Source organism: Berghia stephanieae, chromosome 4 (genome assembly GCF_034508935.2).
Source record: "Berghia stephanieae isolate SIO BIC M18660-M18661 chromosome 4, UCSD_Bste_1.3, whole genome shotgun sequence".
Classification (NCBI taxonomy): domain Eukaryota; kingdom Metazoa; phylum Mollusca; class Gastropoda; order Nudibranchia; family Aeolidiidae; genus Berghia; species Berghia stephanieae.
Genome location: NC_088363.1, coordinates 51,380,901 through 51,395,326, shown reverse-complemented (window position 1 = coordinate 51,395,326; position 14,426 = coordinate 51,380,901). Strand labels below are relative to the sequence as shown.

The 14,426-nt window shown below is 35.3% G+C and overlaps 1 protein-coding gene across 2 annotated transcripts in view; it reads left to right on the top strand.

Moving 5' to 3' along the window:
• LOC144970779 (bone morphogenetic protein 1-like) overlaps positions 1-14,426 on the top strand; it is a 60,708-nt gene that overhangs the window by 39,697 nt on the left and 6,585 nt on the right. For both annotated transcript variants that reach the window (XM_078910787.1, XM_078910788.1), the window contains exons 18-21: positions 1,133-1,316; positions 1,844-1,969; positions 2,473-2,633; positions 3,677-3,857. In XM_078910787.1, the coding sequence (XP_078766913.1) occupies positions 1,133-1,316; positions 1,844-1,969; positions 2,473-2,633; positions 3,677-3,857 (652 nt within the window). The remainder of the gene's footprint in view (positions 1-1,132; positions 1,317-1,843; positions 1,970-2,472; positions 2,634-3,676; positions 3,858-14,426) is intronic.

Here is a 14,426-nt window from a genome sequence, read left to right as displayed (position 1 = left end):
GCCAAGGACTCAACTATGCGTCGAGCCAGGCTTGACCTCAGGACCTTCCGATCCTAAAGCGAATGCCATACCATAAGACCACATAGCTACACAAGAAGAGATATAATTATTGTCACCATAAAATAACAACAACGCCACCATCAACCATCATCGTCATAATAATAATAATAATAATAATAATAATAATAATAATAATAATAATAATAATAATAATAATAATAATAATAATAATAATAACAATAATGATAATAATAATAATAATAATAATAAAAATAATAATAATAATAATGATAATAATAATAATAATAATAATAATAATAATCATTATCATCATCATCATCATCATCATCATCATCATCATCATCATCAACCGCATCATCATAATCATCATCATCATCATCATCATCATCATCATCATCATCATCATCATCATCATCATCATCATCATCGTCGTCGTCGTCGTCATCATCATCATCATCATCATTATCATCAACATCAATACCATTATAACGTATACGTGACCCACTTGATCGATTTGGTAATGTTTTTTAATGAGCTAGGTGAGCAATACTCAGTTCAATGATAACAATTAAGAAAGTTAATGTTACAAATGTAAGAAAGGAAACTCTATTTAACTCAAATATTATAGATAAAGCTCAATCGAAGCCAGAGAATTCCTGCCGTCATTTATTTTTCTGTTCTGGATCCAAACTCCCTGGAAGTGTGTAGCCAGTCCTCCATGAATATATATATATATATATATAATATATATATATATATATATATATATATATATATATTGATACAAATTGAATTTTAAGGTGGCAGAATTATTTTAGTAGCAGGATGTATAGGCCGATTCTTAGGATTACGAGGCGTACAAGAGCAAGGATGGATAATCTTTATTGATAAACAGCATTTATTTAGTCTAGAGACAGAAATAAAGATACCATCAATCTGAAACCAGAAGATCAGTTACACAGTAAGGAGGACTTGTTTTACATTTTCCAAGGAGATTTAAACCAGTATTTTGAGATCACACTATTGTTCCCTAGCAAAGTTTAAGCATGATATTCATCTTAACATGATACCGTTTTGAGAGGATTGGCCACATATTGTTATCACTTTACAGCAAGAATGTGAGTTTGACTCCTTAAAAGTGAGCAGTGGACTGGGCACTCAGGCCAAACTTCACGGTGCTTTCTGTGGTCAATCTCTTCCCAACCCTGTAACGTCATTGAGAAACCAGATGCAAATTGAATTTAACTCCGACAACTCCGTGCAGAAGACTGGGTTCATCGCCAATTACCAGATCGGTAAGTATTTTGAACTTAGTATTAGTAGTAGTAGTAGTAGTAGTAGTAGTAGTAGTAGTAGTAGTAGTAGTAGTAGTAGTAGTAGTAGTGTGGTAGTAGTAGTAATAGCAGTAGTAGTGGTAGTAGTAGTAGTAGTAGTAGTAGTAGTAGTAGTAGTAGTAGTAGTAGTAGTAGTAGTAGTAGTAGTAGTCGTAATAGTAGTAGTAGTTGTTGTTGTTGTTGTCGTGGTAGTATATGTTAGTAAATTAGTCCCGTGGAACCACAACAACCATGAAGTTATTCATGGTTTATGTAGCGTAAATGAAGACTAAAAACTGTTTCCTTTCATTTCGATAGGTTGCTAGTTTGTTGCATCGATGCATAGTTAGTTTACACCAATATTTCCAATCGGAGTAGGGTGAACAGCGGCCCAGAAAAATACCATCTCTATCAAAGTACAAACAAATCCGTTGCGTTAGAGTCGAATGCTGTACCATTGGGACCTTAAAGTTATAGAGAAGGTTAATATCTTGTTTGGTTTATTACAGACCAAGATGAGTGCGCAGTGAACAATGGAAGCTGTCAGCACATTTGTAGGAACACGATCGGTAGCTATTACTGTGAGTGTTTTGGTGGGTATGTCCTCCACGATGACAAGCACGGATGCAAAGAAGGTAAATAATATCTTGTACATTTGTAGCGATACTTAGATATAGAAAATTTTCACCAAAGAATGTTACCTTCTCTGATTGTACAGTTCTCAGTGCGTTTTATTTTGGTATAATATGTGTTTCGGTTGCAAACTTCCCAACTGACTCATTAAAAAAAATAAAGATCAACGTTTTTGGTAGATACTATAAATTGTGTCGGCTGTGTTGTTGTTGATGTTCATGTTGCTGATGATGATGATGGTTGTGGTGGTGGTGGTGGTGGTGGTGGTGGTGGTGGTGGTGGTGGTGGTGTGGTGGTGGTGGTGTGGTGGTGGTGGTGTGGTGGTGGTGGTTGGGATGATGATGAGGGTAATGGTGATGATGATAATGATGATGTTAATGACGATGATGATGATGACGATGATGATGATGATGATGATGATAATGACGATGATGATGATGATGATGATGATGATGATCATGATCCAGATTATGATGACATATCCAAACGTATTATCCCATTGCAGGCGGTTGTCACTACGACATCGAAAAATCTGAGGGTGTCATCACCAGCCCCAATTTCCCGGATGACTACCCAAGCAGGAAAGATTGTGTCTGGCACTTCACCACAGTACCTGGACACCGGATACGTCTAACTTTTAGGAGTTTCCAATTAGAACCACACCAGGTATTGTGGGTCACCAGTCGGAAATAACTTTTTCATTTAAGAAACCATGGTCGCTATAACATGTAAAAATATAAGTACTAATGTAATTTGTGTTGCCTTAAAGTTGGTGTGAGTATATTTTTAAATGACAAAATAATATGTCTATATGTTCACATTTATACGCAGATCGCCATAGTGAGGTATATGTCAACAAAAATACATAAAAAATGAAAACAGTGAGTGGGAGCGATCTTCAATCAGGTTTCCGTCCAACTGAGTCATTAATCACATATAATATGTTGATGTCTAAGGATGGGATTAATTCTTAATAAATGTAAACACGCAGCTTTGTTTATGAAAGCTGTAAACATGCCCATGTGTTAAGCTGAATAATACGTAAGATGTTTCGAAAACTGTGAATACTTTTCACTATGTGGGTCACTTTGAGCACATTTTGCAATGCGACCAACGACCTACAGCCCATGAAAAAGTAATATAGATCATCCCCATTGTCCTAACTACTCGTCTAGAGACCTGTTTTCCCGTCCACGTGGGGAATCCGCAACTTTTCCTGAGAAATAAAGGCTATTAGGAACAGGTAGTCATCTTTTATACTTCGTATACAACTGTATATTATTTTTAGATTTACGGGTAATTATGTGCTCAATGGATTAGCCTATAACTATAATCGTTTTAATGTAAGCGTTATATATTCATGTTTTCCTTTTTGTAGATAAATGTGAACACACTGCTTTGTTTATGAAAGTTTAAAACATAGTCATAGGTCAAGCTGAACAAAATAACCTATTGCGATGTTGGATATTTCGAAAACTATAAACCCTTTTCACTAGCTAGGTCATTTTGAAAGACATTTTTCTATGTGACCAAGAACTCGAGCACATGGACACATTTTATAGGTCGCCCCTATTGTTTTTGTTGTTTGCCGAAGAAGAGTTATGAGACCAAAACGTTCCATATCAAGGATTTTGTTCTTTATTTTAAAATGAGATACTGTTATATTCATATTTTTGTTCTGTAATTTGTTCGCACGTATATTTCCCCAGGACTGCACCTATGACCATGTGGCTATTTACGACGGTGACGACACAGATGGCACAAGGCTGGCCAAACTGTGTGGAGCCAGTAAACCAAAGCCGGTTCTCTCCACATCCAATGAATTGCTCATGACCTTCTTCTCAGACGTATCTGTGGAAAGGAAAGGATTTAAAATTGAACACGACACAGGTGTGTGTAATATATCAGCTTTCCATGACATTCTTATTCATCCAATTGAAGAACATGAAAAATAAACATTGAATATTCTCAGCTCTTTTAGATTAATTTTTATTTGTAAATTTAGCATTATATTTATTATTTTATTAAATGTATCTATGGTGCTCTAATAGTAAAATACTTTCACCACTTCATTTATATATATATATATATATATATATATATATATATATATATATATATATATATATATATATATATATATATCAGCCAAGGTCAAAAGGTGCCCGTCTGATACCAGTGTTAAGAAAATTTGATTTTTACTTAATTATGGGCTGTTTTCATTGGGTTAATGCTTGTAATCAATTGATAATATGAAGAAGAGATAAAATGAGATAGCTCAACATATTCTGTTCAACAGAATATGAAATAAACAACTTGAAAGTCAAATTTGAATGTAGTTTGGCATGTGCTTAAAACTAGGTCAACGCATCACCTTTTTAGAAAGCATGTAGAAATTAAATGTGTGTTTTAGCTGACATGATTGAAATTTGACTAATAGTATAAAGTCAAAATTTACTTTTAAACGCAATTGCAGTAGATTACCTATCTGATTAAGTTTCACATAGAGTTCTTAAAAAGTTGGTATTGCTTGTGACCTTTGGTGTCATCAAACACAGCACAATACTTAGACTCGACACGAAACTTTAAAGCTCATATTTAATGGTTATAAAATGTTTTATTATGAGAAAAAAGCATAGATTTTCCTTCTGAACTCAAGTCTTGGAGTAAATGTATTCCGTTTTGCTGATATTGAGGTTTATTGGTTTTGGTGTCATTTGTCACAAGCAACACGGCATGCGTGAACACGTGGAAGTTTGTTTCGTTAAATGGCGATTCGCAATTTTGATCCACCCTTCTTGCCAGCCTCTTTGAAGTGCAGCACTTTCAGTTGCCTTTCCAGCGTGGCTCCATGCAGATAAGGTAAGTTGAACTTTGGTGTCATCGCTATTTTACATTGTCACAAGCAACACTTGAAATTGGATATTACAAAGTGCAACCAAAAAATTATGTTTTCATCTGTTATTCTATTTACAAATATGATATTATGACATCTCATCTGAGACGGTGATTTTGACACAATTAATCATTTCCTTGTAATTCTAATTTTTTTATGTTTCAAGGTTGTATGAATCAAACAAAAGATAAAACTCAAGCTTTTGACGAATCCAGATAAATAGAAGGGTTGTCAAGAAATTTGATTTGTTTTACTATTAACACACTAAATTATTACAAACAAGCAGATTTGAGCAGTAGGGTGATGTTATCGTCTGGTTACATGAATTCATTACCATGGCTGATATTTATCTAGAGTTTGTGTGACTTCTGGTACTTTTGTGACCATTGGTGTCATTGGTTAAAATGTCACAGTTGACACTTAAGTTTGAAGTTTCTAATGTATTTCTGCTTTCATGTTCTTCAAAGCTTGAAATGTCATTGAATTCCATTTTAACAGACTGTATTACATTTGTTCAGTTGCTATTCTTGATTTATTGAGGCAAAATTGCGTTCTAGTGCCGATTTCGACCCAAGTAATAGCAACAATGGTATTACTAATTTCTAAGTATATTTCCAATTTGAAAATATTTAGTTTTTTAACATATTATTGAATTTCATTTTAGCATAATTGACTATTGGTTTGGATGGTCATCTGATTTGCGGTTATTATGTTTTTTTGACTGAAAATAATGATATAGTATGGACGAAAGTGTGATTTGGTGTTGCTTGTACATAAGTATAAGTAATGGTGTCACCGGTCTTATGTTACAAGTCACATTCAGATGCTCTATTTTCCATGTATATTTCTATTTTTGAAGTCTTTGGTTTCTGAAATATTATTAAATTCCATATCTATTACACTGGTTTGACTGAAATTAATGATATATTGTCGAAATTGCAATTTGGTATTGCTTGTGACATAAGTAATGGTATCATCGGTCTAATGTCACAAGTGACACAATGTCGCTAAATAAGATATCGATGGCCCGTTGATCAAACCTCTGAGGTAGCGTTTTTGCCAATCCGCTGATCTAACCTCTGATGTCAACTTCAGAGATAAGCGCGTCCTCTTATTCTTTAGTCTCAAGATGATCAAACCTCTGATGTTAGTTCAGAGTTCAAGGGGGACGGAGAAGTACTTTCAAGCAATCAAAACACGTCATGTAAATGATGTATAGTTATTTTTCGTGGATTAGAAAGAATGATTGTGTTTTTAACTACAAAATCAATATTTCATTTTACTGTTAATAGGGTTGTATTGACATTGGACTCTATAATTTTGAGCATCCACAAATATCACAGCTGCTAAATAATTGTCAATTTCTAAAGTCACGATGCGACTGAACTTCAACCCTATTATCTCCCGGTTATGCTTTACTAGTAAATATAATGTACGAAATAATGATTGGGTATTTAAAAAGATAATACGCCGATCACCTGTTCTCCCTATCTCTATCAATTTAAAATAACAAGGCTCGATCATGACGATCACCCTATTAAATCACGTCATCCCTAGGACATGTCCACCTGATGCTATCCTGATATCATACCACCATTTAAACCCCTACCCATCCTGTCCAACAAACAACAAAGATCTTTTGATTTATTTATTTTTAAAAAGAAAAAGAAAAAGCTAAACAAACAAAAACAAACAAACAAACAAACAAACAAACAAACAAAAAGAAAACTAAATAAAAAATAACATTGAGCATTTATATAGAGCAATATCCAGTAAACGCGGTCAGGGCACTTTGCAAAGGGTCCCTGGCCAGCAGCAATAACTAACAAGTAGGGCGGAACATGGTGCCTGTAAAGAGATATTATTTTTTCAACAGAGACAGTGCTGTTAACGGCCTGATAATCATTTTACACGGTACGGCTAGATAATGTGGTTTAAGAGTCTTTTCCAAGGACTCAGTTATGCGCCGCTCAGAGCGGGACTCGATCCCAAGACACCTTCTAATGAGGGAGAGTGTTATACCACAAGACCACATAGTTGCACTATTTTGATTATTGATGAAGTTGAATTTTTTTAAATGCCATTACACTCCAAGGGTTTATCTAGGCCTATTGCTCTGATTCCAAATCCAAGTCCAAAACAAAGGGTTAAAATGTTTCCTCTTCAAAGAGAAAGAATGATGGTGGAGATGACAAAACGGAAAGCTTCGTCAGAGAGGCCCTATCTAGCATAAGATCGATCGGATGAAATTAGAGAGACAACCGATGGTAAATGGAACCTCCAAGACATCAGTGTCAACCATTCTAAAGCCGACCTTGATTATAGTTTTGACTGTGGCTCAAAGAGATCGGCTACACCACATAACATCTTTACTGATGAGGCGGACAATTAAAGGTATTAAAGGTATATAACACTTTTTATTTACTCGGAATTAGAAAAAAAAACCAAAAACAATAGTTATCTAAACGTTTTGTGTGTAGTGGGAAAACTGTTGGTATGTACAAGACGAATCTAAAATTGATAATATCAATAAATAATCAAGGACGATTTGTTCTAATTGTTATGCAAATATTTTTTATTCCGTTCTGAGTTTTTTTAAAAATTGAGAATGATAAATCTCGTAAGTGAAACAATTCTGAATGTTAATCAAATTTGTATTAAATCTAATTTTCTAATTATCTGATTTATTGCATAATCTTATGTTTGGTATATTATAACATAATAAATTTATTGGATGGAATTCTTCATTCTTGTTTATAGACCAGACTCCAAAATACAAGCACAAGCTGACCAAAATAATCGACCTCGACAAACCTGCCTCATCACACTAACAACTATCGGACACCATTTGGTCAAGCTTTTCATAGAAAATTGTTGATCAAGGCATTGCCAATATATTTCCATGAATTAAAGGTTATGAAGACTTATCATTTTTACAGGTTTAGCTTTGTTTGTTTGTTTGTTTGTTTGTTTCGCTTTGTTTTGTCTTGTTTTATGCTTACCAGACCGTTGGTTATAGTTAAACAAATCGTAACAGTACATTTCTTTTTCTTTCTGGTAACTAATTTTAAAGACTTGATATTAGGTATTTGCATATTCATTAAAAGTGCAGAAAGAATACCAACAAAAATGGACAAAGGCATTCAATAATAGACCTAACGATAGAGAAGTTGTGGAGACACTACGGGTCATTTTAAACACGAACCACTTGGATACAACAGATGACCAAATTGTGAACGTGACTGCTCGGTTAATTACATGTAACAAAATCAGTGCCAAACAAAATAACACAGACTGGAATGTTATGTTAGAAGAAAATATGATTCATCAAAGAAATATGTTGAAAAGGAAGCGAAGCTATTGAAAGAAAGATGTTGTTGCAAGGGAAGAGGAACGAGTTGTATCGAAGTAACAGAGGAAGACAGACAGCATTATTTTCAAGCCAAGAAAAGACAATTGCGATGAATGCGTCAAACACGAAGGTGCAAATGTCGATGACATGGCATGGAATTCTCATCGTGAATAATGGACGACAGCAGCTTCTAATGGTTGTGGCAAAAATAAAAGGATAAAGCTGAACGAGGAGAGTTCATTAATCTTACATTGATCTACAGGCTGATTTATTATCTCCATCGATCCAAGCCTCTGCTGATTACTACATGACCAAATTGATGAGGCAGGTCCGACCGCCAACGAGTTGTCTCTACAACTACTTATGCGCAAAATTAACAGCTGGTACTTACACCAAAATAATAATCTCCAACGATGGTATAGAAACGTGATGTCAAGAATGTTGAGTTTATTTATATGGAAGCAAGGCGCCACAGTTGTACAAAAGTATTTATTTAGAGAAAGGACATATTGAGATGGTATGCGACTCAATAAATGCAGCAATTGAACGAAAGTTGACATTTTCACTCCATCTAACTACAATACAATTATTTTTTAAACCTCTCACATGACAGAACACAGCACTCCATACAAGCTACAGTACATTACTTGACATACAAATGCTTCCTGTCATTTGATGAAGTAACACCTTAACCACAAACAGGGCAGGAATGATGGTAGCATTCCCAACTTTTACTGACATAAGAGCAGTTAGTTGTGAACAGATGGAACCATTCTGTTTGAACCGAACCATCAGGACAACTGGAATCTGCTTCCCCGATCAATGAGTGATGGAAGAGCAACTTCTAATGATCACCGATGCAGGTTTACACCAGTCAGAGGAAGATCTCTTCAGAGAAATACAACCATCTCCAGCAGATAAAACCAACTTTGCCAAAAGATGCCCATGAATTTTACAATTTGAAACACTGATTGGTACCCCATTAAGATCATTGTACTTGAGTTGTAACTTACTTAGTCTCCATTAGAAATTGATTCGTGTTAAATACAATGAAATATGGATTGTGTTTATAGTTCATGTTGAATATCTGAAAACAAAGATTGACATTTTTACCAAACAAAAAAATACCCCCCCCCCACCCACAAATACACACACACATACACACACGCACACACACACACAGACACACATATATATATATATAAATATATATATATATATATATATATATATATATATATATGTGTGTGTGTGTGTGTGTGTGTGTGTGTGTGTATACATCATCATCCATCGTGGCTTGTGCTCTTGAGCACTTTGCCGGTCAGCTGTCTCCACGAATCACGATCCTCTGCGGTGCGCATGAAATCTGTGTTGCTTTTTTAAGTCACCTTTGGCCATTCTTAGGTTATTTAGATAAGTCATTCTTTGTCTTCCTCTAGCTCTCTTTCCTTCGATCATCCCAGATGCTACCAACGTTTCTATCCCGTCTCTTCTCCACCATGTCCCAGAAAGCGTAACTGCCTCTTTCTGATGTTATCGATCAGTATTCTTCCCTTTCTCACCTTCTCCAACACGTCCTCGTTCGTACACCTGTCTGTCCATGATACCCTCAACATTCTTCTATTATACCCACATCTCAAATGCCTCTAACCTCCTCGTACATTCTTTGTCAGGCGTCCACGTTTCACAACCGTATAAAAGGGTACTTATAACATATGTTTCTACTACTTTCATTCTGGTCTTCAAGTTTAGGTTGTTGTTTGACACAACTGGTCTCATTTTATGGAACACGTTTTTTGATAATGCTATTCTTTGTTTTATATTCTCTATGTCACGTGCGTCATGGGTGATGATAGTGCCTAAATATTTTAATTTCTTTACTTGTTTGATGGTCTCTCCTTTGCTTGACAAGTGGAAGGTCGCGTTGTTGTCATTCTTTGAGACCACCATGCATTCGGTTTTCTTAATATTTAGTTTCAGGCCCATCTCTTCACTTTTGAACACCACTATATCTAAATTTTCTGCACGTGTTCTGGAGAGTAGGACATCAGAGTACCATCGTCTGCGTATCTTATGCTATTCATATTCTGCCCTCCAACGACGACGCCTTTCATATCTTCAATTTCTTTGAATATCATTTCACTATATATGTTAACAAGGTCCGGTGATAAGACGCAACCTTGTCTTACTCACTTCTCGATGTTAAAGAAGTCCGATGTTTCATTATCCAGTTTGACACACGCTGTTTGATTCCAGTATAAGTTTTTCACAAGTCGAAGATCTTTACTGTCTATACCGATCTTTTCTAAGATTTTGAATAGCGTATCGTGCTGTACTGAATCAGGCACTTATGTTGGTAACAACAAGATATGAAGTGAATAGAAAAGTGCCAGAAGACAATAGAGAATGAAAATTTTTCGCGGCGGTGGTGGGGTTTGAACCTGCGACCTTATTGGTACGACAACTCCGCCTGGCAGGTGAGAGCGTGGCTCTACCGTGTGAGCTATCAACGAACACAAAAATATTCGTTTCAAACTCAATCATTACTAGATCCCTCTCTCACCCACTTCTTGAGACCGCCGATTCGTTCGTACACCACCATCGCGAATAATTTTGACCAGCAGTTAAGCTTAATAGCCAATATTCTCAACACAAACATATAACATAGAAACGATTGATACATTGAGTATGCTCCGGTGTATGGGGTGAATTTTTAATTCAGAAAAGTGAGTGGAGCAGGCACTTATGTTGGTAACAACAAGATATGAAGTGAATAGAAAAGTGCCAGAAGACAATAGAGAATGAAAATTTTTCGCGGCGGTGGTGGGGTTTGAACCTGCGACCTTATTGGTACGACAACTCCGCCTGGCAGGTGAGAGCGTGGCTCTACCGTGTGAGCTATCAACGAACACAAAAATATTCGTTTCAAACTCAAAGTCATTACTAGATCCCTCTCTCACCCACTTCTTGAGACCGCCGATTCGTTCGTACACCACCATCGCGAATAATTTTGACCAGCAGTTAAGCTTAATAGCCAATATTCTCAACACAAACATATAACATAGAAACGATTGATACATTGAGTATGCTCCGGTGTATGGGGTGAATTTTTAATTCAGAAAAGTGAGTGGAGCAGGCACTTATGTTGGTAACAACAAGATATGAAGTGAATAGAAAAGTGCCAGAAGACAATAGAGAATGAAAATTTTTCGCGGCGGTGGTGGGGTTTGAACCTGCGACCTTATTGGTACGACAACTCCGCCTGGCAGGTGAGAGCGTGGCTCTACCGTGTGAGCTATCTATTGTGTTGAGAATATTGGCTATTAAGCTTAACTGCTGGTCAAAATTATTCGCGATGGTGGTGTACGAACGAATCGGCGGTCTCAAGAAGTGGGTGAGAGAGGGATCTAGTAATGACTTTGAGTTTGAAACGAATATTTTTTGTGTTCGTTGATAGCTCACACGGTAGAGCCACGCTCTCACCTGCCAGGCGGAGTTGTCGTACCAATAAGGTCGCAGGTTCAAACCCCACCACCGCCGCGAAAAAAATTTTCATTCTCTATTGTCTTCTGGCACTTTTCTATTCACTTCATATCTTGTTGTTACCAACATAAGTGCCTGCTCCACTCACTTTTCTGAATTAAAAATTCACCCCATACACCGGAGCATACTCAATGTATCAATCGTTTCTATGTTATATGTTTGTGTTGAGAATATTGGCTATTAAGCTTAACTGCTGGTCAAAATTATTCGCGATGGTGGTGTACGAACGAATCGGCGGTCTCAAGAAGTGGGTGAGAGAGGGATCTAGTAATGAGTTTGAAACGAATATTTTTGTGTTCGTTGATAGCTCACACGGTAGAGCCACGCTCTCACCTGCCAGGCGGAGTTGTCGTACCAATAAGGTCGCAGGTTCAAACCCCACCACCGCCGCGAAAAATTTTCATTCTCTATTGTCTTCTGGCACTTTTCTATTCACTTCATATCTTGTTGTACTGAATCAAAAGCTTTGGAATAATCAATGAAGCATAGATAAAGTGATTTTTGTTTTTCGATTGACCGTTGCATTAATGTTTTCAATGTAAATATTGCATTTACCGTACCCTTTCCTTTAACAAAACCAAACTGCTCGTCACTTATCTCTGGAGAGATCTTGTTCCTCATTCTTTTCATAAGCAGTCGTAACATAATTTTTGTAGCCTGCTCATTATGCTGATTGTTCTGTGTTGGTCACAGTCAATAGTACCTTGTTTTTGGAGTATCGTAATGAATACCGATGGTCTTAAGACATTAGGCAACTCACCCTTTTCATATAAGACATTAAAGGCTTTTATCAGAATGTCTATTCCCAGATCGTCGAGGGCGTCAATCAATTCTATTGAGAAGCTATCTTGGCCTACCGCTTTCCCCCTTTTCATCTCTTTACAAGCAGCTTCTAATTCTTCTCGCATAATCTGGGGACCCGTATTCACAGTAGAGATTTCTTTATCCAAGCTCGTCCCTCTTTTGTCATCCGCGTATAGATGTTTTATGTATACTGCCCAACGTTCCAAAATTTCGTTGTTGTCGATAAGTCTATTACCGTTTGCGTCTTTAACGCATTTTCGTGCCACGGCTGGGCGTTTTCCACTTAGATCTTGTATTGACTGGTAGAATTGTTTGGTGTTAGATTGTTTTAGTCTTTCAATTCTGTGACATTCATGTTCAATATAATCTTCCTTTGCTCTCTTACACTCACGTTTTATAATCTTATTAGCTTCTTTATTTTCATTGCTGTTGCGTTCTAGTTTTCGCCTTTCATTCATCAGTTTCAAGATCTTGTCATCCATCCACTTTATGTTTTGGTTCGTGTTTTTTCACAGATGGAATAGTTTCTCTTGCAGATTCTGTGATGCAGTTCGATACTTGATTCCAGTACTCATCTATGTTTATATCTGAGGTCAAGTATTCACTTTTTTCTTTCACGCATTCTTTGTAATCATTTTTTATTTGATGGTTAATTCTCAATAGATCTAATTGCAGTTTTGGTTCCACTTTCTTTTTCTTTATTTGTTTAAGTTTTATTTTTAGCGTGGCCTTGACAGGTCTGTGGTCACTATTACAATCTGCGCTTGGAATAGTTGTTGCGTTGCGTACGATATTTCTGAATCGATGTTGGACCAGAATAAAGTCTATCAGATTTCTATAAAGGCCACCTGGGCTTATCCATGTCCACTTCTTTCTATCGTGGTTTTTAAACCATGTATTGACAATAGTAAGGTTTTCCGATCTGCACCAGTCGACAAGTCTTTCCCCTCTATCATTTTTGGTACCTAGTCCGTGGGGGCCAACGATATTTTCAACTCTCTCGTTACCAACCTTTGCATTGAAATCACCAATTACTAAACGAATTTCGTCAGATTTACATTGTTTTAATGCTTGTTCCATATCTTGATAGAATGTCTCAATTGTGTTTTCGTCACTGTCTGATGTCGGGGCGTATATTTGAATAATATTAACATTAAACGAGTTTCCTTTCAACTTTACTAAAATAACTCTTTCTGAGATTGCAACATGATCTAAATAGCACTTTGATGTTGATTTGTCTAAAAGAATTCCAACTCCTTTTTCATGATATATACATATATATATATATATATATATATATATATATATATATATATATATATATACATATATATTATATATATATATATATTATATATATAATATATATATATATATATATATATATATATATATATATATATATACATATATGTATTATATATACATTGAAAAAACATGAACAAACTAAAAGGAAATAAAAATTTTATCTTAATCTTTAAAGTTTATTTAAATTTTTTTATAATATTAATTTTCATCTCCTACATCCGTATGATGATGATGATGATGATGATCATCATCATCATCATCATCATCATCATCATCATCATCATCATCATCATCATCGTCATCATAATCATCACCATAATAATAATAAATAATAATAATAATAATAATAATAATAATAATAATAATAATAATTATTATTATTATTATTATTATTATTATTATTATTATTATTATTATTATTATTATTATTATTATCAATATTATTATTATTATTATTATTATTATTATTATTATTATTATTATTATTATTATTATTATTATTATAATGACACGCACAACTCAAGCCATGCAATACAAAGTATTAAGAAACGTGTTG